Source organism: Ochotona curzoniae, unplaced genomic scaffold (assembly GCF_017591425.1).
Source record: "Ochotona curzoniae isolate NIBS_2020 unplaced genomic scaffold, NIBS_Ocur_1.0 patch253, whole genome shotgun sequence".
NCBI classification, from domain to species: Eukaryota; Metazoa; Chordata; class Mammalia; order Lagomorpha; family Ochotonidae; genus Ochotona; species Ochotona curzoniae.
Genome location: NW_024466810.1, coordinates 562,084 through 589,333, shown reverse-complemented (window position 1 = coordinate 589,333; position 27,250 = coordinate 562,084). Strand labels below are relative to the sequence as shown.

Below are 27,250 nucleotides of genomic sequence, written 5' to 3'. Positions count from 1 at the left end.
CACGGCTGGGGGTGTCTGTCGGACAGGACCACGGCTGGGGGGGGTGTCTGTCGGACAGGACCACGGCTGGGGGGGTCTGTCGGACAGGACCACGGCTGGGGGGGGGGTCTGTCGGACAGGACCACGGCTGGGGGGGGGGTCTGTCGGACACAGGTGCTTGCCCAGCCGCCTCATTCTGCCACACAGGTGTTTTCTTTTTCAGTTATTTTTATCTTTGCCTCTTTCCTTAGTTGGTGAGACACAGAGATGGAGGGGAGTGGGGCGGGGGTGGGGAGGTTTCCGTGACACGTCTCAGCTGTAAGTGAGGAACCTGGCAGGGGTGAACGTGACAGGAGAAAGAACACACAGGGCCTGCAAACCCAGTCTGCGGGTCTCTCCTCGCTGTCTCCGGCAAGCGCCTTCTCGCTGTGAGAGAGGAGGGCGCTTGGCTCGCCGCCGCCTTTCCTCCCGACTGGCGGGCGCACTCCGGAGTGTGTTTTCCTTGCTCTGTCGCTACTACGAGATGACGCCTGACTTCTTTTTATTTGCCCTGCAAGAGCTGGGTGCCTTGACTGTCAACAAAACACTTTAGACTGTAGCGAGGAGGTCGGCGTAGGCGCTGCCCCACGGCCAGCTGCCAGCCTTCTTAAGGTGGCGTGACCTGGACTCGACTTTTTAAGATGAACAAAGCAACAAAATGGTGTAGCTCCTTGTTCATGAAAGATCCAGAGAACCGCGGGCAGAGACAGCAGCATTCGTTTTTTGCCTTCATATCCTACTCACATTCCATGAATAAAACCACACTTGCGTGGCAGGTTTAAATACTGCAGAATGTCTTTATTTACATACTCATCTCTGCAGAAGCTAGTGAATTTGTTTATCTGTAGTATCTACAAATTATAATGAAGTTCCTGTGTACTCCTGGCAAATATTTTTTGTGAAGCTGTGTAAACAAGAATTTGTAAAAACTTTGCTTATTTTATTTGAAAGACAGGCAGAGATCTGTCTTCTTTGTCACTCCCCAAAAGCATGCAACCCCTGGGGCTGTAAACTCAATCCAGGTCTCCCACGGCGGTGCCAGGGACCCTATTCCCTGCCTCACTGCGTGTGCTGCAACAAGAAGCTGGAATCAGCAGAGCTGGGAGACTGAAGCCCATGCCCTCTGACATGGTACGTGGGCATTCCAAGTCGGGCTTTAACCATAGGTCTCCCCTCCCCCCGCCAGCAATTATTTTTAAAAATCTGGACAAGTATCAATTTCAGAGGTCAAGTATAGATTTTTTTTCCGCTAATTTTCCTGCTGCTTTTCCTCCAGGCCTCATTCAAAGAAATTAAGTAGGGGCTTTAAATGTAAAAAAAAAAAAAAAAAAAAAAAAAAAAAAGAAAGAAAAGAAAAGAAAAGAAAAGAAAAGAAAAGAAAAGAAAAAGAAAAAGAAAATTACACTGGATGGGTGTATGGGTCTCCAGCTAAAAGCCTTTATCTGGCAGCGAGATGGGAAGTCCCAACTTTTATATCAGCTTTGAGTTCTCTACACATCATCCGCACCTCGTGCCCCATCCTTTTGGAATCTGGATTTTAGCTGAAGGAGCGGATAGCGATACAGCAGAGGCCACTGAGAGCTGAGTCTAAATGGCCAGTGACCACAGAGACATCAAGTAGGCACCTGCCAGCAGCCCACAGTTGGAGAAGGAGCCATTTTGAATAACTTACTAGGGAAGCGACCCCCTCGACCCCCTCGAGACTGCAGCACGAGCCAAGTGTGGCGAGAAATGGAGCAGAGGATGGGAGTGGGGGCAGGGAGGAGTGGGGTAGAAGAGGGAGACTGCCTTCTCCGGCCACCTGTGCTTCCAGCTGGATGCACCCCCAGGCCAGCAAAACTCTCAAGGTCTCAGCGTCCTCAGTGGTAACAAGGGAGTGTCAAACCGCAGGGTCTCTAAGACCCCTCCAGCTGCCGCTTCCTGACATGCATGAAGTGAGGCAGGCTAGCCAGGTGGACAAACAAGATGCGGCTAAGAACACACGTGGAGGCATCTGGACTTGCCTAAAGCACAGGTGCATGAAGAAGAAAACGGCGCTGATGTGCCACCGGAACACCGGCCCGGTTTCCAATATGGCTTACTAAGTTTGACCCATGTCAAGACACTACATGTTGGGAGTGGTGTGAACAGGCAACGGAAGACCCGCTTAGCCCTGTTTCGGAAAACAGGACAGTCCCATCCCCTCCTATTTGAACTTCTACCACTTGCAGAAGGTCAAAGTGACAGGTAAACTTCAAGTTGCAACGGAGAGCATAGAAATGCCCAAATGGCATCAGGTGTTAGAGCAGCTCTGTATGGGTTTTCTAAGCCACTTCCTAATCTGAACTTGGACCCCCGAAGGGAGTATTTTCCACCCTTCCACAGCACGATAGCTATCTAAAAGCTCGCAGCTGAATGTCCTCCGCTCGGAGACTTCAGCTTTCATCCAAATACAATGAAGCAATCACTCCCGTGGGAGAAGGAAGGGGCTGCTGGGTCCTGGTAGCACTGTGAAGAGCTCATGGCCAGTGTAGGTGGCCTCACCTGGGCTGGAGAAGCAAGGCCGGAGCCACGTTGTAAAGAAAGGCGTTGGAGTCGGCTACAAAGTATCGAGCGGCCGAAGCGAGTTTCTGAGCTCGAGGTCTTATTTTTATTGAGGGAGAGCTTGGGTGCCAAAAGCATTCTAAATGCTGCCGTCCACTTCCGGCTACTTTATGGAAAAGTCGTCTGCCCCAGCGGCCCCTTCCCTGAGCTTCCCCCCCGCCCATCCCCTCTTCCCGCCTGTTCTAGCACATCAGGAACCTTCGTCATGACCGATTTATCTGACCACTGTCCCACCCTCTGCAGCCCTGGAGGAAGCAACCGGGCAGGCAGGGAGCTCGCCTGCGCGGAGGGGGCTCCTGGGGAAGAGCAGGACTGGGGTGGGGTGAGGTGGGGGCGGGGAAGGGCAGGGCTCCCCCTCACTTACTCCCCACCCCCATCTCTCATCCCCCGGCTCGGTGGGCACAGACAGAACCAGCTGGGCAGCGAAGCTCAGAAAGAGGGGCGAGCGACCCTCTAGGCCCGAGGTGGCCCGGGTGGGGAGCCCGGCGGTCGGTCGACGCCCGGGGCGGTTGCGTGTCCCAGACCCCGCCCGGGCCCGCCGCCCGGCCCCTCCCTAGCGCCGTGGCCGGCCGGCCGTTCGGCTCTAGGCGGCCGGTTGCCTTTTTAATTTCCCCGAGGCCAGCGCAGCAGGTTTGCTGGCAGCCGCGCGGCCCCGTCGATCGCGCGCACCCCCTTCCTCCACACCCCCCTCTGCAGGCGGCGCGCGGGGACGCGGGCGGGCGCTCGCCCCGCGCCAGGGCCACCTTAAGGCCGCGCTCGCCAGCCTCGGTGGGGCGGCTCCCGGCGCCGCGACCAATGGATCTCCTCCTCTGTTTAAATAGACTCGCCGTGTCAATCATCTTCTTCTTCGTCAGCCTCCCTTCCACCGCCATATTGGGCCACTAAAAAAGGGGGCTCGTCTTTTCGGGGTGTTTTCCGCCCCCTCTCCTCTCTCCACTTTCTCTGCGCGCGGCGCGGCTTGGACGGCGCAAGGCTCAGGGAGCAGACACCCGCGGGCTCGCTCCGGCTGGGATTCGGACGGGCCAGCCCTCCCGCTCCTCCCCTCCCCTCCCCGCCCTCTCGCGCGCCCGCACACTTGATCGGCGGAGGCGGCGGCGGCGGCTTCGGCTGTGCGTCCGGGGCTTCCCCGCTCTGCTCCCGCACCCTGCGCGCCCCCTTAGTGCGGCGGCCACTCGCCTCGGTCGGTCTCTCTTGGCTCCTAGCGCTGTAGTACGCGCGCCGGGCTCGGCTGCGTCTGAGCGTCCGGCTGCGTTCGGTTTTGTTTTGCGGAGAGCCCGCGCTAGAGGAGAGGCGGTGGGGGTCCAGACCGGGCCCAGGGGGTTCAAGATGTCTAACGTGAGAGTGTCCAACGGGAGCCCAGTCCTGGAGCGCACAGACGCCAGGCAGGCGGAGCACCCCAAGCCGTCCGCCTGCAGAAACCTCTTCGGTCCGGTGAATCACGAAGAGCTGAGCCGGGACCTGGAAAAGCACTGCCGAGACATGGAGGAGGCGAGCCAGCGCAAGTGGAATTTCGACTTCCAGAATCACAAGCCCCTGGAGGGCAAGTACGAGTGGCAGGAGGTGGAGAAGGGCAGCTTGCCCGAGTTCTACTACAGACCTCCTCGGCCGCCCAAAGGCGCCTGCAAGGTGCCGGCGCTGGAGATCCAAGACCTCAGCGGAACGCGTCCCGCCGCGCCGGGTGCGGGGTCCCAGGCCAACTCCGAGGACACGCACCTGGGAGATCCAAAGACAGAGCAGTCGGACGGCCCTACAGCCTTGGCCGAGCAGTGCGTCGGGATGAGGAAGCGACCTGCTACGGATGGTAATGATGGCCCCCTACCCCCACCCCGAGCCCCCGAGTCTGTGTATCCCTCCTTGCTCGCGTGCGTGCTCCGGCTCTGCCTTACTAGACTCAGCTTCAGCGTATTCAGATGGGGGGAGGGGTAGCAACTTGATTACGAACCCCGCGGACTGCTTATTTATTTATTTATTTATGGTACCTGGGAGGGTGTTAGTCTTCACGAGTCAAAAGCGGGAGGTTGTAAGATGTGATCATTTTTATCCCCTGTTTCTGCCCACAAAAAAAAAAAGCGCCGTTCTTTTTCTAGGTGGGCAACAAAATTGGAATGTTTCCCAGAGGGACCCCCCCCCCACGCCTCGCCAACTTTTTCCTCCTTCCCTCCCCTTACTCCCCCCACGGGCACCGGGGAGAGGGAGCCGCAGACCACCTGACTGGACGCTGCCCCTTCCAGGGTCTTGGGCGTAGGCGATGGGGTTTTCATCCGCTGGCCACGGGGACCAGCTTGCGCCAGCCATTGTTTGTCCTCATAACGACTGTATGTGTGCGAGTGTGTGTGCGTCTGTTCTTTTAACACTCTCGCTCTTTGCCTTGCAGATACTACCCCTCAAAACAAAAGAGCCAACAGAACAGAAGAAAATGTTTCAGACGGTTCCCCGAACTCCGGTTCGGTAGAGCAGACGCCCAAGAAGCCGGGCCTCAGAAGACGTCAGACGTAAACAACTCGGTGGGTTGATCAGGAAGGGACACCCCCCTTCCACACCCCGTGCTCCACCCCAAACGGGGGGGGGGTGTGGAAAAAAAAAGTCCAACCCGGACACCCCAGCTGGGCTGCCTGAACCCAGAATACCTTTACACCCCAGCTGACGGGCTGCTGGCAGATAAGGAGCTCGGTAGGGTTTGCGGGGTGTTCCTAGTTTGAGAAGTCAAAAGGGTAGCCGTGGGGCAGGCTGGAAGTCAATATGGAATACTGTAATCCTTCGAAGTTTCTAGCTCTCCTTGAAACACTAACTGCCTAGAGCGAGTGCCTGTGTGTAACCAAGGCCCCTTTCCCCGGTGAGTCCCACTCCACACAGGCTGGGAACAATAGGTCCCCCCTTCCTGCCCCTCACTCCCGGTCCTCTACTCCCTACTCCATCTGCACCAGACCTGGAGGTGCTCCTCAGTCCCCCTTCTCCAGAATTTGAAAATTGGCCCATGCGCAATTAAATAGCAAGCACGAAGGAAAAGTGAGGTGCAGCCAGCTCACCTTGGCTTAGACATGTGAATAGGGAGGTGAGAGGATGTGTGCTTTAACTTGATCAGTTTTCATAAACTGTCACTTTCCCTTTTTACTGATGCCTTTTGGGGAGAACACGGGAACCTACATCTTAAAAACAAACAAAGACAAAACCCTGAAGTTGGAAAGCTCAGAAATACCCAAGTTCCTACGGCATTGCCACTCGTCCTGGAGCTGCAAAGCAGAAGTACGCTTCCCTCCGGCAGAATAAGCAGTCCAGGAACGTGTCAGCTTGTGTATGCTAATCACACCAGGGCAGCGTGATTGGGATATGTGTGGGGGAAGTGGGTGGTAGTTGTCGCGTAGAGTAGGCTCGCCAGTCCAGGAAAAGCCTGGTGTTTTTCATAGAGTAAATGTGTCTCTGTGGATGGCTAATTTGAATCATTCAGCCCTGACTTTACCTGGACAGCTTTCCCTTCCCAGGGATTGATCGCAACTTTCTATCCACAAGTTCTGAGACGCACCCCCCCCAGCACAGTGTAAGTGTAGCCGACGCAGATTCCTCCCGTTCATATTGTCTTTTAAAAACTTCACTTGTAAACACTTCAGAGTCAGTTCAAGACCAGGCATTCAGGCTGCTTGGTCCCACAGAGGATTTCTTGACTTCGCTAAAGGTTTTCAGAACTGCGCTGCAGAGCCTCGACAGCGCAACTCCGTGCGAAATGGAAAAAAATTGGGTGACACATTTTCCTGAAGCGACATAAACAACGCCCCGTGCTCGCTGGCTTGTGACTTGCGACCTAGCTCCTCGGAGGAGAAAGCCCCAGACTTAGAGGATTTTGATCTGGCCCTACAGGGAGCCATGTGTTAGTAATGGTGCCAGCTACAAGAACCATAGTGGTACGGGCCTAGGGGAAGGCGTTAGCACTCACTGTAGTCCAGAGAGGAATAAGAAACAAGAGTATTTGCATTTTGGACAATGCTGTTTGTAGGGATTTTCCTTCTGGAGAGCTGTTGTTTCCAAGTATCTTTCAACTTTAGCAAATGGAGCTGCTCTCCAGTGTCGCCATTTCTTCATTTTCCTGTTTCTTTTTTTTTCTCTCCCTGCCCGTTTTTTTTTTTTTTTAACCCAGATTCTCCACGGTCTCTCAGCCTCTGCACTGTTGACATTCGGGGCCGAGTCCTTTGTTGAAGCAGGCTGTCCTGAGCCTTGGAGGGTGTCTGGCAGCCTCCCTGGCCTCTGCCCACCAGATGCCAGTAGCATTCCCCCTCCCACAGTGGTAACAATCAGAAAATGTCTCCAGATCCTGCCAAATGTCCCTTGGGTGGGGGCGGGGGGGCAGTCCATTGCTAGGAACTGCTGCTGTAGCCGAGAAAGGAGACGCACAGGGGACGCATGGTGTCCGCAGGAGCCGACTGTATTCACTGGGTATCAGTACAGATTCCCTTCCCTGCGGCCCTCAGGTGTGTCCTGATCCACGCAGCGAGCCAGTCAGTCCTGTGGCTTCTGCATAACATTTCCCTAGTGCTTTTCTTCCTAATCCTCCCTCTCGCTTTCCTTTTTGCAGCCTTCAGAATATGTTTCCTGGTTTGTCCGAGACACCCCAGCTTGAGGGAGCAAGGAAGATGTACATGACCGATTTAAAGACGTATGGCTGACTCCATGGAACGGACATCTTGTATAAGCACTGAACAGCAACAACACCATAACACTAAAATGTTTAGGCACTCTTAAATGATCTGCCTCTAAAAGCATTGGATGTAGCATTGTGCAATTAGGTTTTTCCTTATTTGCTTCATTGTACTACCTGTGTATATAGTTTTTACCTTTTATGTAGCACATAAACATTGGGGGCAGGGGAGGGCAGGGTGGGGCTGCAGAATTGGCATGGGTGGGTATGAAGAGCTGGCTTCGGTTGATAGCAAGGAAGAAAATATTTGACTTGCCAAGAAGAGAAGCAATTGGATGGAGAAGATTGAATTGTTTTCTTTAAAGATGTAATGTCCCTTTCAGTGAAAAGTGATATATCATATTTTTAAATCATTACCATTTGGACACTGGCTACAAATAGTTGCTTTTTATTTTTATAGGAAGCTTACTTTTATTTGGGCCCTCCAATGATTTTTCTAAGTAGCAGCAAATGGCTTAAAAAAAAAAAGCAACCAAAAAATTATCCCAGTGCCTCCCCCCTAAAGTATCTCTTAGTTGGAACTTACCAGTTAATTATTCAGCTGTTTGCTAATCACTCCAGGAAATTCTAGGCAGAAACCTTAAGGTGGACAGGGGGGAATTCTGGACCCCCTCAAATCTGACCATGTATTTTTTGTCACACCAGCTGAGAAATTTTTCTTACATTTTGGTTTCACTTTGGGTTTTGTGGACACAGTCAAAATAATTTTTAAAAATCTGTAACTTCACACACACAAAAAGAGATAGTCTTTCATTTTAAGCTTCTCCTGCTCATTTCTTAATTTGTCCAACAGGAATGAGGGGTTTCTTAAGGAAGGTATGCATAGAGAGAAGGCACACTTGGGGAACAAGTGAAATGCATACTACATCTTTCAACAGTGTTTCTTCATTGCCTGTGTATGTGTATGGAACAGAACCATTTGAAATGTACCTGTGTACATAACTCTGTAAAGACACTGAGAAATTATACTAACTTATTTATGTTAAAAAGAAATTTCTTCTTCTTCTTCTTTTTTAATCTAGACAATATACAAGCCAAAGTGGCATGTCTTGTGCATTTGTAAATGCTTCTTCTGGGTAGAATAGGTTTTTCCCTTCTTCTGTTAAATAATATGGCTGTGCTTAAAAAAGTTGCATACTGAGCCAAGTATAATTTTTTGTAATGTGTGAAAAAAGATACCAATTATTGTTACACATCAAGCAATCAATAAAGAAAACTTCCATAGCTATTCACTGAGTCAGATTTAATGTGCTGCACGAAGCTTAAGGAGTCCTGTTTACACAAACATGGTCTAAGGTAACATTTAGATCATCGAGGCCCACAACTCAAGGATGTTTCCTGTGGCTACGAAATGCAGTTTGTGTTTTCCATATTTTCCTGTGTGGATGCACGAAGCTTTAGCTCTGGAAAGTAAAGAGGAAAAAAAAAAGTTACATTTTCATAGAAATAATATTGTTCAAGTCCCCTTGAGTTAAAATATATCTTCTGGGGGAGGGATGTGTCAGAACCAAAAATTCTTACATAAGTGTGGACTGGTCACACAACTGCAGGATTGAAAATGAAAGTAACGTGGGGACTCCTGAATTGTGTTATTTGCCCAAGTTCAGTGTTGGGGGGGAGCAATTGTTCAGACCACCTCTCTTTCAAAATACTCAGCTATGTGATGGACCCTGGGGAAATTGGTCAGTATCCTATATTGATTTAGGAATAAATTCATATTTAACTGGGTAACAATATGAAATTTCCCAATTCCTGAGTACACTGCTTATAAACTACACATCCCAAACTGGGTTGCTCTAAATCCCAGATTGGGCTTTTTTGGGGGTCTCCAGAGTCAATATAGCAGAGATAAAATTTTTATTTAAGAAGAAATTATTTATTTAAAAATTTTGTAAAAAGACAAGCCGTATGAAGTCAGATTTACAAGAATTCCTGTAATTCTACACTCTCTTAAAAAATGTGGCTGGAGTGTAAAAGTAAATTATTTGTTCTAAGGATCTCCAAAGAGGAACAATATTAAAGTCTGATTTGAGGTGAAATTATTTTACCCAAACACTTGCATTTACATCACAGCACCCCAAAAGACGCTCCAAATAAGATGGTATCAGCATTTTTTGACCTGAGATTTTTTTTTTTTTTTTTAAGCAGGATTGAGACTCTTTGTCTGTGTGGAAGAGGAAAATGGGTCTTTGAGTGGAGAGGCCAGTTTTTAAAGAAGGTATCATTATAATCAAAGATTTAAGCTGTTTTTTTTTTTTTTTTGTGATTCTGTTTAAACTCCCATTTTCACTGTTTTTCAGGAAGAGACTGTGTGAGCAAGAAAAACAACTCAAAGAGAGGAAGGAGTGGAGGGTAGGAGCTAATGAAATCAAAGTTCCTCTGAAGGGGGGGGAGAGATACTTCAAGAAAGTAATGGGGGAAAATGTCCACCGAGTGGTTGCCTGTAACCCATTTTTCCTCTCTTCAAGGGGTCGCCATGCGAAGTTGGAGAGGCTGGGTGTTAACCGCGCCGCGCTGGGGCGAGGTGGATGCTGGCCGCCCCCAGCCATCGGTCCGGCGCCCCTGCACGTCTGTGCTAAAGCCCTCCGAGGCCGCTCCACGGCCCGCATCGTCTTCCCCTCTCCGGACGGGACCGTGGAACCCGTCGCGACCGTCCCTCGAAGGGGCCGCCGGCCACCCCCTGCCCCGCTGCCCCGGCCCCTTGCGCCGCCGTCGTCTCCCCGGAGCGCCGGGTTAGCCCCCCGCGCTCGCCCGCCGCCGCGCCGCGGTTGCGGGGTCTGGCTGGCTTCAACAGGAGGGCGGGGAGAACAAAAAAAAGGCCAGCGGGTCTCGCTCCTCGTCGGTCCGTGGCAGCCCGCCGCCGCGCGCCGTTCCCGCGCCCGGGGTGCCCGCAGGCCGCTGAGGACGGCCGCGCCTCTGCCAGCGCAGGCGGGCTGCCTAGTTCGTCTCAGCAACTTTGTTCCTTCACCGCGTCTCCTCCCGGGCTAAAGAAGCCGCGGAAGCCCCCCTATTCCTCCTGGCCGCACTCTGCGCTGGGGCACCCCGCCGCCTCCGGAGCGGCGCGGGACCCTGGGCGCGTTGGAGAGACCACCTTCCAGGGCGCGGACCCTCCGAGGCAGCAGCCCGCTCCCACCCCTGCCCCGGGCTCCAATGATCCGCGGCCCCGCGCATTTCGAAAGCCTCGGCGGCTCGCCGGCGCTCGGTGAGGGCCGCAGCCGCTCGCCGGACGCGCCGAACGCCCGGCCGACTGCGAGGGTCGCCGGGGCCCGCCTCGCAAGGCTCCCCAGGAGCCTCCCCCGGCTGCCCCGGCGCGGAGGAGGAACTGAGGCAAAATGTAGCCAAAGGGCCGAGAGCCGAGGCCTGGGGGTCCGCGGGCCAGGCGGGGGGCCAGCGAGGCAGGCGGCCATGAGGGCCTCGGAGCGCCCACCGCCCCCCACGGCCGCCCCCGCGGAGGCCGCGGATCGCCGCCTTCGCCATTTCCTCGCCCTCCGTGCTGTGGCTGTACACTTGCCCTTTCGGCGCTTTTAAGAGGTGTTTTCCGAGCTCCTCTAACGTCTCCAAAGTGTTTTCAGAGTGTACTTTTTGTTTGGTCGAGTTGTCATCTCTTTCACCTGAGCCACACCCTATAGGCACCTTCTCCCTCTCGACTGAATAGTAAGACCAAGAATTTTTAAAAAGTAAAATAAATTAAATGACTAGAACTAAGTAGGGGTGAAGCGGCCCACGGCTGAGCTAGAAGACCTCGGGGGGCGGGGGGCACGTCCGGGACCTGGCGCGCAGGGGCCGGGTAGGGCGGGGTCGGCCCTGGTCTGAACCGAAAGTGCAGGCTTTGCGCGCCAACTGCACTCCTCCAGGCGGCCACGGCGCGCGTGCCCTGTCTCCCGCGCGTGGGGGCAAGAACGAGGTAGACCGGGGCAGGGGTAGACCCAGGAAGAGCTCAGGAGGGCTTTGGGCGCGAAACCTCGACGGGCCGGCCGCACAAGGGACGCGGAGGCCCGGGATTGCATCACTGCGGCGCGCCCCCCCTCTCTCCTCCGCCATTCCCCACCCTTGGCCCAGCCCCGGGCCGGACTCCGCCGAGCGGCTACCATCATGGCGCTCGGGCCCGGCCGGGCCGCGCCTCCCGCGCTCAGTCCCGGGGCGTCCGGGCCGCAGCCACCGAGCTCGCACCAAGCACTTGGCAAACATCGGCCCCTCCCGGGAGCGCAGGCCCGCCTCCCTTCCCTCCCTTCCTCCCTCCCTTCTTCCTCTCTCTCTCTTTCTGCCCCCCCTTCTGGTGCGTGCGCGCGCGCGCGCGCGTGTGTGCATGTGTGCGTGTGTGCAGCAGAGAACTTGAAGATTATTTTTTTTTCCTCTCTCTCTCTCTTTCTCTCTCTCTCTCTCCCTCTCTCTTTTTTTCCTCCTCCCGTGCTGGTGGTTGTAAACTTGATTGGCATTGGCTGCGCCCACTGACCCCTGCGCGGAGTCCACTGAAGATTTAAGGTGGATCCGAGAGGCTGCGGCTGCAGGCGGAGTCTCGCGCTCGAGCTGATTTTGCAGGGGGAGAAAAAAAAAAAAAGCCCCAAACCGTGAGCCCGCCGCGTCGTACGAATCCCGCGCGGTACCAGCCCCGCGCCCGCCGCGCCCCGCCCACCCTGCCCGCCGCGCTGCCCCCGCCCAGCCGCCGCTCCTTCGCCATTGGCCCGCGTGTGCAGTTTGAATTTTTTTTTTTTTTGCAAAGCTTGTTTTTTTTTTTTTTTTTTTTCTGAAAAATACAGTATCGTAGATGGTGTGATTCGCAACTTCCTTCGGCGGCGCGAGGTGGGGTGTTTTAGCTGGCTGTGTGCAGGCGGGAGGGAGGGGGCGGGCGGAGCGGCCGGTGGCCGGGTTCGCTCCCGGAGCGTGGCGCACGGTGTGCGGGGGCGGTGGAGCACGCAAGCGGCTTCGAGGTGTAGCCTCAGCGGGCACGGATGCCCGGGGTGCACCCTTCCACCGGCTGTTGGCCAGGGACAGCAGGATCCTGGTGAGGATGCACCGTTCCCCAGTCTTGGACAGGTAGAAGCGGGGAGGGCAGAGGGGTGACCTGGCGGGTGAAGGAGAAAGAACACCTTCGGGTGATCGAGTCAGAGTGGAGGTGGAAATACATCGAGCAAAAACGTATTCTTTCCAGTGCCGCTCCAAGTCCCGTCGGCGTTCAAGCAGTTGGTGTCCTTTTTACTGAGGGAAAGAAAAAAAAAAAAACCGTTTGGGGTCGGTGATTTGGAAGTGTTTTGGGATGAGCTTGTATCTGTAAACCAAATCGAGATAGTGACTTGATGTGCCCTTGATTTCTGGGTTCGAGCAAGTGCGTTAAGGTTGAGGGTTAAGGTTAGTAGGAATACAGCCGGGATAGAGAAGCTGTCACTTTTAATTTAGAACCCAATTGTGTTTTACTGTGAACCCTTCTCAAAGCTTCTAAGAATTCCGTTTAATCTCCAAATCACGCTGTGTCCACATGAGCGTTTACACATCTCTGTTAGCTGCTATACTGCAGAGGATTTTTAACACAATAGCTAGCCCTGGCCTTCAACAGTTCCTAACCCAGGGCTGATGTTTGTCAGCGAACTCCTGCAATTCTTAGCCTAACAAAACCATTCAAACCAACTAAGTGCCACCAACCTCGGGCAAATCAACCTGCTTTGCATCCTTAGCAAGCCCGCATCAGGATGGGTCACTAGTCACCCTGTACCTCCCCGGGACCCACCTAAGCAGGGCGGACCCCGAGGAAACACACAGGCCTTGCTATGGGAACATGGTCCAAAAGGTTCAAGCATCAAAGCAGGATTTGGACCCATAACTTTCAAAGTCTGTTCTAGACGCTGTAGTTCCAGCCTTTACACGTCTATATTTCCACTAAATTAGGCTATTCTCCTTGGTTTTCAGCCAGCTGTGCTGTCCAGTAGCCAGTTACCCTGAGTGTGTGTGTGTGTGTGTGTGCGCAGGGGGGACAGTTAGCCAAGCACTCAAATGTGGCCGGTCTAGACTGCAGTGTGCTGTTAGGTGTAACACGCTCAGCAGGAGAGTGTGAAAGAAAAATGTTAAATATCTCATTTGTAATTTCCATGTTTATTATGTCACAATATTTCTGAGATGTTGGGTTGAATAAAACATTGTTAAATGAATTTTATCTGCTCCCTTTTGCAGTCTTCAGTATGGTCACTGGTCCATTTGACTCACAGCTACCTCGAACGATCTGCTGGAAAATTGATGCTCTAGATGAACTCCTGTCATGGACTGGAGGCCCCTTCTTGAAGAATGGCGACTAACAATGCTGGCACCTCCATGTCCAAATTGAAGTAAGGCCCCAAAGTCAGCTTCTAGAATTGTTGAATAGAATCCTGCCAATATCTGGTCTTGAACACCTAGGGTTAGAGTCCAAATGTTGGGAATGTAACGCGGTTATTAAAAAAAGTGCTACTTAAGGCCTTTTTGGCCAATGTGTGGTTCCATAAGATTTTAGTGCAACTGAAAAGTTCCTATTATCATCATGTGGCTCAGTGATGCTGATGTAAACAGACCTGTAGCATTGACAGGTGTACATCCCATACAGTTTTGGTCCAGTGCATAGGCTTTGATAATGAACGACTAGTTACAGACTTAGTATTTGTTATATATTTAGAGAAAATTTTTGTCTGTGTGACAGGCAGAGTCAGAAAATTTAAGATGCCAAAGCTGAGGCCTGGCAACTGAGTCCAGGTCTTGTCCGTTGATGGCAGGAACAACACGAGCCCTGCCCTGCTGCCTCCCAGGGTCCACGTGAGCAGAAAGCTGGTGTTAGGAGCAGTGATGGGTAGCTAACCTAGAACTGCAGTGTGGAATGCAGACAACTGCCTTGCCACGCACCTAGCTAGGTACACACATGTATTTTAATCAGTGTTTTAGAGTTTACTCCTTTTTTTTTTTTAAGTGAAGTGTGGAATACCCTCAGGGAGGCCCTTTGGTAGACAGTCCAGGGCACACCTTTTGTTCTCATCAGAGGTGACCACTGCCTGCTCATTATTGCCCCAAGACCTTCCAGGAGGACAAGGTGTGAAGACAGGGACACAGATGAGCCGCACCCCATATGGGTGTAGGCTATTGTGGTTTTTCTCTTAGTTTTTGTAAAGCTGTTGCAATGCATTTGTTTTAAGCTAATCGTTATAACAAAAATCACCATGTTTTGAAAAGAAAGTCAAATGTTTATAAGGTAAGAAAGTGACAGTAAGATCAGGTGAATGTTGAAGAAAGAAAAAAATTTATAGAACGAATCTAGCATAGCCTGAGTGTAGAGTGTAAGTCTCTGGAGGCAGACAGGAGAGTCATTCTCTCACTCACTGACTCTCCCTGCACAGCTTTCAGTCCTACAGCTTGCTAGATTCATGGGCAGTACCCACCCGGGGGCACATTCTCCCATCTTTTACACCACGGTTCGGCACCTTTCCTGTGATTGGATACAGACTCACTGTGTGCAGTAACAGTAACATGGTGTGTGGCCTGGAGGGGGAGGATGTGTGTTCCATAGGTGGGTACTTCAGATAAGCTTCCTGTTGGTGCTAAAACTTCTGGAAAATTTGAAAAACTTTACTATACACTTTTCCCTTTAGGTTTTTGAAGGTCTCTCGTATTCATTTATCTTGCATTAAAATAAACTTGTGTCTTTTAATTCTATTTTCCATTTTTTGTCTTTTCAGATATATTTATTTATTTATTTATTTATTTATTTGAAAGAGGGATAGGGAGAGGAAAGAGGAAAGCGACAGAGGGAATTCTGTTTGCTGTTCACTCCCCCGGATAGTCACAATAGCCTGCACTGGTCCAGGCTGCAGCTAGGAGCTTGGAACTCCATCTGGATCTCCCATGTGAGTGGCAGGGGACCAAGCACTTGGGTCATAACCTGGAGCATCAACAGGGAGCTGGATTCGGAGCAGAGTAGCTGGTGTGGTACAGGTGTCACAAATGGTCAACTTGCAATGTCGTAACACCAGTGCCCCCATGAGCTTTGAAGTTCCCACATACAGCCCAGCTATGTGGTGGGCTGTCTAAGTACATGTCATGGTGTGCACTCAGCAATGGGATCCTCTCATGTTGCGCTGCCTAGCACATAGCCACCATGAAGTGACACATGATTGTGTGTCTATAAGGAGATCAGATGGGGTCACCACGGCTTTCTGCACGATGGAGATAGATGAAGAAGTCCCATAGATGAGGAATGACAGAAACAGACTCCAAAAAAGAAAAACCTCCACAAGTAACTTTTCACTACCAGTCCTCAGGGGACAGAAGAGTGGTGGGAAGACACAGCGGTCTCAATGGAAACAGTCTGACAGGTGGCTTGGACAAAGGGAACGGTGCCCCATGGAGGAGTGCTCACCAGGTTGAAACTGGAAGTCCTTCCTAATGAATCTATACCTTTACACCACATCCTGAGAATGAGGGGGGTGATGACTGATTAATTTGAGAGGCATTTGGGCAGGGGGAAAGACATACTCCTCATTTGCTGATTCACTCCTCAGACACCTGCCGTGACAGGAGCCAGAAAATCAGCCTGTGAATGGCAGGGACCTAGTTACTTGAGCCTCAGTGTCCCAAGGGTATGCATGGGCAGGGAACTGGAGTCAGAAACTGGAGCACTCCGTGGGAGACAAGCCCTAGGCCAGTGCTTTCGTGTAGGCCAGGTGCCTGCCCCTCCAGTGGGTTCTGGTCATGTTATTTAATTTCATTGCTCTACCAAGCAGGCACCCAGGATCATATCATTGTTGTTATTGTTATTATTACTTAGTTACTTTGGGATTATATACATATATAGATTATATATACATATATGTATATGTATGTATTTCAAGATGCAGTTCCATAGACTCAGGATTTCCCCTCCCTCTTCCCCATTCCCCTCCCCCACTGTTTCCCCTGTATTATTACAACAGTATAATCCTTCAACATCACAAGTCCAACATTCTATTTAAATGCATCATGACATTGTAGGAGTAGACAATGGTGAAGTCCAGAATCCTATCGTCAAGATGTATTTAACAGCTTCATTGGCAGTCTTTTATTCAGGACTATATTATTTTAAACACTGTGAATATTGAATTTGTTTCCATGTATGATAAAATTAGTCTTCCACACCCCTTTGCTTTCCCTTTTTCCCCCCATAAATGTGGATTTGTCTTAAAGTGGGCTCTTTATCTCACATTTCTATATCAGGATACATTTCTGAAGAAGTAAAGAAAGTGAAATAGATAAAAACGTGCAGGGAGCCGGATGAGAAGTGGAGCTGCCGGGATTAGAACCGGCGCCCATACGGGATGCCAGCGCATTCAAGGCAAGGACTTGAACAAGGACACTACCGTGCTGGGCCCCCATTTTGAGCATTTTAAGATGTCCAGTCTGACGACACAAAGAGCTTTCACACTGCTTAGTGACTATGGCCTCTGGGTCATTTTCTTCCAACTTTTCTTATGATAGCTTTTTCCATGCACGTTTTTATTTTTAGCTTATCAAAGGGATCAATATGTTATATCTTATGAATTAAATATTTTGTGTCATACCTGGAAAGCCCTTCCCTTCTCTGAGATTTTATTTTTCCAATGCTTTTCCTGAAATACAAACTGTATTGAGAAGTCAGATGTTTCGTTAAAAGAAGTATAGTTAGGATTACCCAGACACATGGGCAGCTATTCTTGCTTTTTTAAAAAAGAATTTTTTTTAAAGATTTATTTTTATTATTTTTTTTTATTGGAAAGGCGGATATACAGAGAGGAGAGACAGAGAGGAAGATCTTCCGTCCGATGATTCACTCCCCAAACGAGCGCAAGGGCCGATGCTATGCCAGTCCGAAGCCAGGAGCCTCCCACACGGGTGCAGGGTCCCAAAGCTTTGGGCCATCCTCGACTGCTCTCCCGGACCACAGGCAGGGAGCTGGAAGGGAAGCGGGGCTGCTGGGATAGAACCGGCGGCCATATGGGATCCCGGGCGTGCAAGGCGAGGACCCTCAACCACTTGCGCCACCGCGCCGGGCCCAAAAAGAATTTTTACTAACATATTTCTATTAATTTGAAAAGGAATGAGAGAGATCATCTGTCCACAGGTTCACACCCCCAAACGTACTGCACCATCCAGGGCTGGGCCAGGCCAGAATCCAGAGCACAGAATTCCATCTGGGCCTCACACACGGGTGATGGGAGCCCACTATCTCAGCGATCACCGGCCACCCCCCAGGAACATGGGCCAGAAATTGGAATCAGGAGGGAAGTTGGGACTTGAACCCAAGCTCTCTGACATGGGATGCAGGCTTCCCAAGTGTGGTCTAACCGCCGTGTTGGCAGTCCACCCTCATTATTCTTTCTTGATGGCTTGGTCTTTGTTTTCCTCCTTTTTATCTAAGGTTTTTTGTAGTTTCACTGGTGACCAAGGAAACAAGGAATGCGTGCGTGAGGAAGCCATGGCCTGCGTGAGCCATCACCCAGGTTCATTTCTCTCCCCCAAACCACCTCATCTTGGGTTAATGGCCTTGCTTTACCTGGCCCTTGGCATTCCTCAGCTCAGTTGTTTCCAAACAGCACACAGGCTTTTGTGACACACTCTCACCCATTCCTGCTTCCCATCTCTTTATCATCAGTAATCCACGTCTCCAGAATCCTTGCCTGCCTCCGGTTTTTCCTTCAAACACTCCATTCTTTCACATTTTGTTTGTTTGTTTTGATTTCTTATTTATTGGATAGGGAGAGGCGAGACAGAGAGAGAGAGAGGAGAGAAAGCTAAAAACCTAAAGAGAACCTCCACATTATCTGTTGGTTCCAAGTGCTCACAATAGCCAGGGCTGAGCCAGGCCAAAGCCAGGAACCTAGAACTCCAACTTGGTCTCCCACATGGGCGGCAGGGACCCCAGGGTGCTTATTAGCAGGGATCTAGGTTGAAAGAGAAGCAAAAGCACAAACCCAGGCCCTGCTATATGGGATATAGGTGTCCCAAGCAATGTCTAAACTGCTGCACCAAACAGCCATTCCTCGACTGTCTTTTAAAAGCTTTGAGCATAGTTTATTGCACTACATGAGAAGTATGAAATATCTAATCAGTAGAGTGAGAAAATAATGTGTGGGTAGGTAAGTGGTGTTATAGGTGGCTAAACATTTGGAGAAAACTGCTGAATATGCAACACATGTGTGTGAGTATTTTATATTTTTATACACTGTGGGTTTAACATGTGTAGTCCATGATTGCACAATTCCTGTCTATAATAAATCTTGGGAAATAGTAAGATTTATGACCAAAAATCTTATTTTTCATCAGAATAATCGTTTGCAGTGTTATAATTAGCTTTTATAAAGAGGTGAACAAACCAAATGAATGATTTCTATTGAACCCTCTTTAGTATATCCAGGAATAACACAGATTGCAGTCATTAAGACAGCGCAGGTGGCTTAATATGTATTCACAGGAAACGTTGTCTGTAAGACACAGGGGCCAGTGATGCAGTGTAGCACCTGTGGCATTGGCAATCCATATGAGCATCTGGCTGCTCTGCTTCTGATCCAACGCCCTGCTAATGGCATGGGAAAGCAGCAGAAGACAGTCAATGTGCTTGAGTCCCTGACCGCATGTGGGAGACCGAGAAAAAGCCTCTGGCTTTGTCTCAACCCGTCTCTGGCTCTGGTGCCCATTTGGGGAGTGAGCCGGAGGGTAGACGACCTCTCGCTGTCTCTCCTCTCTCTGCATTTCTGTCTTTCAACTAAAAATAAATAAACCTTTTTTAAAAAGGACATTAAGGCAAAAAGCTGGCATAAGCAATATTTATGGTATGGAACCATTTTCTGTGAAAGGTAAAATATAAAATATATAAAACCAGAACAAAAAGCATAAAATAAACATCATATAACATATAAAGTAAAATAAAAATTATTTGTGAAAAATAAAAATATGCTCATACATGTAACATTTATCTGGAAACATTAAAGTTTCCTAACTTCTGATTGGAAGATACTTTCTCTTAAACATCTTTGTATTGATTGCATTTTTATAACAGCTTTTTAATATTTCTAGAACTTCTCAAATGCCCAGATGGATTACAGAGGAGTGTGTATATGTGTGTGTGTGCCTGTGTGCATATTATATACACATAGCTTCGTGTGCAGGGCACATAAGTGAGATATCCATACCACTGGAATTAACCCAGGGATATTGTAAACAACAGAAACTTGCAGCTTTGCCCTCTCTCCTTGCTAACAGTATTCCACACTCGCACTGCCTCATCCTTTGCACATGCAGGGAAACAGTGTGGGGATTAGCAGATCCAGTAGCTGCCCTGGCTTGGTTACTGAGGACACAGGGCTGGGACAGTCATTTTCAATTTCGAGTTAGTTTCTAGGAGGACCTGAAGTAAATCTTAAAAGTGAGGGATGTTGAGTTTGGGGAATTGCTTCATTCTGTCTTTGCATTTACAGTTGAGAAAATATTGATTCTTTCTTTCCTGTCTTGGGGGGAGGTTCAACGAGAGGATGGATGGGTTCCTTCTGACTCTCTGAGCTGTGAGATTGTGCATTCCATCACTGAAGAGCAAGTGCTTGTCCAAGGAAGCTATAGTCCTCAGTTTGGCCACAAACCACAAATCCACCAAACTCAAAAGGAGATGATAGTACAATTGCGTAGGCTGAACCAGGCTCGTTTATTATCTCATTGGGAAAGAGCATGTGAATGTGTAACTGAATATTTGCTTAGTGGTGTTAAATGTTGCTTTGTTGTTGCATGTACACTCGGGAGCCTTCTGGGCGAGGCTACTGTCCTAAAGCCACAGTCTGTTAGAGGAAGTAGACCAGATGGCATTACAGGGAGTGTGTGGAAAGAGATATGGATGGAAAGGATGTCACAATTCAGCTTCGAGCTCTGACAACTTGAGCTCCATCCAAGGTTTCCCAGCTGGGGAGTAAGCGGGGCCTGCACCCCAAGCTCTGTTATTTCCCCCCCTAAGTAAAGGGGCCTTCACAAATCTACCTGTCCAAGGGGGTGCCTCCCTCACGTTCCAGTCCTGTAGAATGCTGGAAAAGACAGAAACAGGAAGCAGAACCTGGTGATAGGGGCTAAGAAATTGCTCTTAAAAAATGACCTGGTAGCTAGGACCTGGAGGCTGAGCAGAAGTCAAGCAAGTGAAGGAGTTGGGGGAAGGAGAGTCATCCAGGCAGACCCTGGTCCAAGGCAGCAAACCAGGGAAGGACTTAGAAATCAAATGTTTGTGGGGCTGGGTGTTTAGCGGAGTGGCTAAGACACTGCTTGTAATGACGGCATCCCCCATGGGAGTGCCTGGGTTTGAGTTGTAGCTCCCTCTCTGAGTCTATCTCCCTGCGAATGTGCACCTTGTGAAATAGCAGGTGACGGCTTAAGTAGCTGGCTCCCCACCACTAACACAGGAGACCTGGGTGTATTCTTGGCTCTTGGACTTGGTTTGCTCCAGCCCTGCCTTTCAGCAAGCAGATGGAAAGTCTGCCTCTGTCTCTTTAGTTTTTTTTTTAAGGTGCTTATTTCTGGAATACAAGCTCCAAGGGCAGAAGGCCTGTGTGCTGTGGTAAGGGTGATGGACTTGTTAAGCCACAGTAAGGAATATTGGGCTTTCCTTTAAGTGTAATTGGAAGCCAGTCCATAACTGAAGAGAATAACTTGAACATTTTCAATTAAATAGTTTAATCCTTTCTTCACTCCCTCTAACTCTAGCTAAAAACCTCAGCCTGTACTGGGGTCATCCCAGTAGAATATGGGAAGGAGAGTTCAGGCTTTCATTCCCTACAAAGATTGGTCACAGATTTATGGAAATGACAGGTGTCATGGTGCGGGGGGTTAGGCTGCCATTTGGGACACTCACATCTCATGTGGGAGTACCAGGGATGGAGATGAGCCTCCACTGCTGAGGCAGCTGCTGATGGGCAGTGGTGGTGGCACCTGTGCCTGGGATCCTGTCACTCAAGGGAAATCCTGATGGAGTTCCTTGTTGCTGGCTTGGGTCTGGCCCAGCCCCAGGTGTTGTGGGTGTTTGTGTAGTGAAGCAGCAAATGGAAGAGTTCTCTCTCTATGCTTTTGAAACAAATAATAATAATAATAAAAGCCTTCATAATAAACCTTTAAAATAGTTTATGGAAAATAGAACTGAGAGATAAGTTTTTTTGGGAGTGCAAAAACAAAACAACAATCCAAAAACCAAAACAACAACAACAAAAAAAGTGTTTTAAACCCCTTGAAATCCAAGTATAGAGGATTCTTCAAAAAGGTTCATGGAAAATTTATGTTATGAAAAGCTTTGCATGGGTTTCACATTTTTGTGTGTGTGTGTGTGTGTGTAAAAGCAAACATCTCAGGGCCAGTGTTATGGCATAATAGGTTAAACTACCACTTACAATATGGCATCCCAAATGGTTAATGTAAGTCCTGTTGCTCCATTTATGGCACCGTTCCCTCCAAATAGTTCTAGGAGGACAGCAGAAGGTGGCTGCAGCCCTCGATCCGCGTTCAAGTTGGAGACCTAGAAGAAGCCCTAGGCTTTGGTCTGGCCTAGCCAGGGCCATTGTAGCCACTTAGGAACTGAACCAGCAGATAGGATATCTCCCCCTCTATCTTTCTGTAATTCTGCCTTTCAGGTACAATTCTAAAAATCTTTTTTTTAAAAATAAACATGCCTTCATTTTTCCATTTTCATTCCATTTTATTTCCTTCATTTTATTTTGAGTACATTATTTTGCTATGACGCTGTGAAACACGTACAATATAATTTTTTTAAAGATTTATTTTTATTATTATTTTTTTATTGGAAAGGCAGATATACAGAGAGGAGAGACAGAGAGGAAGATCTTCCGTCCGATGATTCACTCTCCAAGTGAGCACACCGATGCTATGCCGGTCCGAAGCCAGGAGCCTCTTCCGGGTCTCCCACGTGGGTGCAGGGTCCCAAAGCTTTGGGCTGTCCTTGACTGCCTTCCCGGGCCACAGGCAGGGAGCTGGAAGGGAAGTGGGGCTGCCGGGATAGAACCGGCGCCCATATGGGATCCCGGGCGTGCAAAGCGAGGACCTTAACCACTTGCGCCACCGCGCCGGGCCCACAATATAATTTCTAAGCAAACTTTTTTCAGTCTTCATTTGGTAAGATCTAATGTGAAGTGCTTGAACCACGAGGGCAGCCACTGATCCCAAATGGCATAATTCCAGGTTTGTTTTTTATTATTTATGTAGAGGAAGGGAGAAAGAGAAAAAAAGAAGAGACTGAACATTCCTACCTACTGATTCACTCCCCGAATTCTCACACCAGCAGGGTCTGGATAGGACCAGGGCTGGAAGCCAAGAACTTAATCCGGGTCTCCCGTGTGGGTGGCAGGAACCATCACTGGTGCCTCCGTCATTGGATCAAACATTCCCTTCTGTCCATGTGAGCCAGAGCCAGGCCTAGTGTCTGCTGAACCACAGGTCTGAAGCAGTGGACCCCAACACTTTGTCCACCCACCGAGCTGCTGGTTTTAGCTGGAGGTCCCTTTTCATTGTCATCACCAGCCAGTTCCTTGTACCGCTTTCGAGTCTGGTCCACACTAGGTCTGTGAGATTGCTGGGCAAAGAAGGAGAACTCGGAGGCGGATCCTCAGTCATGGTCTCCCAGCAGCGCTGCCCCGCTTCCTTTCATGTTTACCCCGGAGCTGGCTTCGGTGTTCACAGGTACTTTAGCCAAATGCTCCATTCTTTATTTGGCTTGGCAAGGAGACTTTCAAAGAGGGCTAGGAAGAACAAATCCTCTAGAACGGGCTTTCGTCCTTGCTTTTAAGACCGAAGATTAGTAGAAGAGAGCCCTCTGCTGGCTAGATGGGCAGAACAGCCCAGAGTTGGTGGCAGGGCAGGAAGCTGTAACCCAGCGCTCCGCCTCTTAGGTTCTTGTGTAGGTATGAACAACTTCAGGTCTGCAGCTGTCAGTTCATGCTTCTTTGGAGCTGATCTAAGAGACCTGTAATTGCCAGCTCAATCACAACAGTTTTTCTTTTCCTTTTTAAAAAAAGGTTTATTTGAAAGTCATCATTCGTGAGAGACACAGTGGTGAGAGCAAGAACAAGAGAGAGAGAGGTAAGGGAGGGATTTGGGGCTGGGTCAGATGGAAGCCAACAGCCAAGATTCAGCGTGGGTCTTCCACATGGATTGTAGAGTCGAGCCTCAAACCCAGGCAGTCTGACACATGATCCCAGGCAGTGTCTTAACTGCTATGCCTAACACCGACCCCTTGTTGTAGTCTTTGGCAAAAGTGTTTGTCTTTCATAATCTCTTTGAAAGTAATAGCTCTGAATCTTAGCCCCGGACCTGAAATAACTCCCCCATCTAGCTTATCTTCATTCTTTTTTCTTTTTCCTTTCCTGCCTTCCACCTTGCCTTCTTCCCTCCTCCAGCACCACAAAATAAAACCAGTCTTCACTCCAAAGAGAGGACCCGTTGATGGAATCTGAGAAGGGGAACCAGCGTGGCTTATCTGCCGCACACCGTCAGCTGTGTAGCCAGGCGGGAGGCCCAGGGTTGGTGTGACCAACTGAGGAGGGCTCTTTTTCGCCCCTGGGGAAGCCTGTAGAGGGGTTTGTTGGGCCGTGGGAATGTGGATGACTGACGGGAGCTGTGGTGCTGAGAACCGAGTCCTGTATCAGGAAGAGAAAGAGGGCTGTGTCCTGGAGACCAGTGGCCGTCAGGTGCCCTGCTGTGTGCTCAGCCCTGGAGTAAGCAATTTACACACCTTAATTCTATTCCTTGTTTTCCCTCTCCACTGTCTCAAACACCTTTCTCTGGAAGAAAACAAAAATGGATACTTCAGAAAATGTAGGATGCAACTTGCCTAAGAGAATAGCCGTGTGTGTGTTCACTGTTTTATTGTTATATTTTTGTTCCGAATAGGCTGCCGTTCCTACACACAGGAGGGAGTGTACACATACCCTACTGGACAAATCCTAAATCTCATTCTAACATTCTACCTCTGGCCCTTGGGCGGAGAGCCTCGCGTCTGCTCCCCTTTCAGCAATGACGCTTGTTTTCTGTCTCCCCTTGTTGAAGCCAAAGTACCTGCTGCTAGTTTCCATGGTGACCATGGTAGTGCTCTTAGCGCCCCAAACTCTGATTTGAATAAACTGCGATCCAGAGGTTGACAGCTCTCCAAAGTCACCCTCCCAGGCAGGGATGAAAATGGAAGAAGGACCCAAACACCTTTCTCTCTTTCTCTTTCTCTCTCTCTCTCTCTTTTATATGTTTAAAGGGTAGAAAGGGAAAGACACAGAGAGAGGGCGAGCTTTCTTCTGTTGATTCATTCCCCAGATGGCCATAATGGCCAGGCTGAAGCTAGGAAAATTGGACCGTCCTCTGCTGCTTTCCCAGGCACATGAGCAGGGAGCTGGATGGGAAGTGGAGCAGTTAGGACTCACCATTGCAGCTGGGACACTGGAATTACAGGCAGTGGTTTAATCCACTCTTTTGGTGGGATCCACACCTGTCCTTGCCCAGGGTTATGTAGATTTTTTTTTTTTTTAATTTGCTTTACTCTGCTCTTTTTGCTAGATGTCTGTCATTTTCTCTAAGGCCTTTATCCTGCGTGCTCACAGCTTGGTCAATCTATGCAGCTTTTCCCACCAGGCCTCGCCAGTTTCCCCTCTCTTTGTAAATTTCCTTATCTTGTTTGTGTCTTCTTAGGGTTTTAACAAGTAGCTAGATTCAAAAAATTTCCAAAAAGTATCTATAAACCCTTTTTTCTTTTCTATAGTGTTTATTGATTCTGCTATTCCTATATTGTTTGACAGCATTGGCAATTATTTTAAGTATGTTAAAAGTTGCCTTTGTGAAGGTGTGTCAACAAGTTTATGGGAAATGGAATTAAAACATTGGTGCTGGGGTTAGATGCTACTTGGGATGCTTGGGCTCAAGTTCTGGCTGTTTCTGATTCCACATTATGGCTCAAGTACTTGGGTCCCCGGGATACCCATGTGGGAGATTTGGATGGAGTTTCTGACTGTTGGCTTCATGGGGCTCAGCCCTGGTTGTTGTGGACACTTGGGATGGGATAGAGCATCTCTCTGTGTCTCTCTGCCTTTTCAATAAATTTTAAGAGGATGCATTTATGTTGATGCAAAAAAATTTTTGAAACCCATATTTATGGGTTTGACAGAAAATACATATTCTGAAAAAAATGCATGCATTTTAACTTTTTCCTATATCATAACAGACTCATTTTAAAATTCCATCTTCTGGAAGTACCTTATACTTACTGCAGCTCTTTCTCACAGTAAAACAGGCCTTCTTCCTGGTGATACAGCCTTTGACTTCTAGAACAAATCTCCTACTCTGGGAATTTAAGGCACTGTCGCAAGTCAACAGTGTAGCTGTTTTAGAATACAGTGTTAACAGTTTCAAATTGTTATCTTGCAGTTTCTAAGATGTTGACATTGACTACAGTTTTTTTTTTGTGGGTAAGACATGGTCTGACTCCTATTCTGCCACAGAAAAGACTGAAGCAGCTCTCCCCAAGCCGTTTGCTCTGTTAGGCCCTGGAGGCACTGGAAAGGAGGTCTGACACCTGCCGGTCTGTCTGCTTCCAGCTGCCTACAAGGTGGATAAGATGGATGTAACCTGAGACACATTCTTTGTGGCTGAGGATAGAAGGTACATTGTGCAACAGAAAGATACAGCAGCTATAGGCGATGCCACGCCAGCTCTGTAACTGCTTATCTGCAGAATTCCTTTACAGAAAAGAAAAATAAACGTTTATCTTGTTGGAGCCGCTATGATTTCTGGGCTCTGTTTCTAGCTGCCAAATGCAAATCTTAACTGATAGCAAAGTCCTTGAGGAGTTTTGAGCAAGGGACTGATTCCATACCATTGTTGGCTCGGCAAGGACAGATTCTGGAGGGGGCGTTTGAGGGAGAGGGTTCTGAGATAAAGTTGGCCTAGCAGGTGGGGACGGAGAGTGAGGGGTGATTGAATGAGGAGATGACACATGTTCCACAGGGTCACCAATTTCGGTTAATTTCCCAGGACACCTCTGCTAAACCCTATTGTGTGGTGGTCCTTTACATTTTAGTGATGGAGTAATTTGCATGCTGCTATTGTCAGCCGGCCTGAAAGCTGAGGAGATTGGGGCGATGGGTGCTCTTTGTGCCTTAAAAAGCAGCGGGAGAAAGCTGGAAGAGGGAAGGTGGATCAGTGTTACAGTAAAGTGAAGCGATTCTATTTACTAAGCTCCTGCAGGCATTTCCAAGGAAAGGAACTTTTGTTAGCCGTGATTGTCTAATCTAGATACATTTGAAATGTATCCTTTATTGGGTAGTAACTGTAAATAACATTAAAAATGTATCATGGAGGAACTTGCCAAGTACAGATAATTGCATACAATGAAAGCTTCTAAAAGGAAGGGGAAAAAATCCAAGGTTCTTAAATTACCCTGTGGTTGATGTGATCACGCTAGGTAGTGACTGAGTTTTCACAGTAAACTTTTCATTTTGAGGCAGGGCAAGAATGTCATACGTTTTAGGTGAGAAGAAATTTCATTATTATTTACATGGGTTATAAAAGTAAGATGCTGTAGTTACACTTGGGTGTTACAAACTTGAGTATATGAACTCTCCCTGTTCATTCACGAGTGTATTCCTCAGGCCCATTGTCGATGGACAGGTACCTTAGTCCAGGCCCAGAGAACCAGCTGATTCTCTCAGAAAGCCCAGCTTCCTGTTCCCTGTGGTCCTAACAGGAAACCTTAACTCCAGGGCAAGCTCATCTATGAACCTATCTGCAGATTCAGTATCTCTTTACATCCTTAAACATGGGCTGGCCGTTCTAAGCTTCCTTGTAGATCTAGCTTGGACAGGTTCTTAGAAGTCTTATCCTAGCTACCAACTTCAAGGTCCCTTAAGGCAGTGGCTTTCAGTCCTGCCCCCTCTGCACAAAGAACTGAAGATGCAGCTGGCACCATAGCCTAGTGGCTAAAGT

At 49.1% G+C, this 27,250-nt stretch overlaps 2 protein-coding genes and 1 long non-coding RNA gene across 5 annotated transcripts in view; 2 read left to right on the top strand and 1 right to left on the bottom strand.

Annotated features, from left to right (window-relative positions):
• Window positions 1-3,423: 3,423 nt before the first annotated feature.
• Window positions 3,424-8,516, top strand: LOC121166853 (cyclin-dependent kinase inhibitor 1B). The gene is made up of 3 exons (XM_040996157.1): window positions 3,424-4,402; window positions 4,976-5,105; window positions 7,166-8,516. The coding sequence occupies exons 1-2, from the start codon at window positions 3,928-3,930 to the stop codon at window positions 5,095-5,097; spliced, it is 597 nt and encodes a 198-aa protein (XP_040852091.1). The 5' UTR covers window positions 3,424-3,927; the 3' UTR covers window positions 5,098-5,105; window positions 7,166-8,516.
• LOC121166854 lies at window positions 8,517-11,820 on the bottom strand. Its single transcript, XR_005885496.1, has 2 exons — window positions 11,742-11,820; window positions 8,517-8,691 (listed from the first exon to the last, which is right to left on the bottom strand). It is a non-coding gene; the product is annotated as an uncharacterized LOC121166854 (long non-coding RNA).
• Window positions 11,821-12,020: 200 nt separating this feature from the next.
• Window positions 12,021-27,250, top strand: part of LOC121166851 (probable ATP-dependent RNA helicase DDX47) — a 60,005-nt gene continuing 44,775 nt past the window's right edge. The window contains exons 1-2 of one of the 3 annotated variants that reach the window (XM_040996155.1): window positions 12,021-12,088; window positions 13,451-13,602. The gene's annotated coding sequence lies outside the window, so the exon portion shown is untranslated. The other 2 variants (XM_040996156.1, XM_040996154.1) reach the window with 2 other exon arrangements.

What these genes read in the sequence shown, in the direction of transcription:
- LOC121166853 (XM_040996157.1), top strand. Translation starts at nt 3,928, where the DNA reads ATGTCTAACGTGAGAGTGTCCAACGGGAGCCCAGTCCTGGAGCGCACA. An exon ending in GAAGCGACCTGCTACGGATG is followed by an intron (nt 4,403 to 4,975) that starts GTAATGATGGCC and finishes TTTGCCTTGCAG; the next exon opens with ATACTACCCCTCAAAACAAA.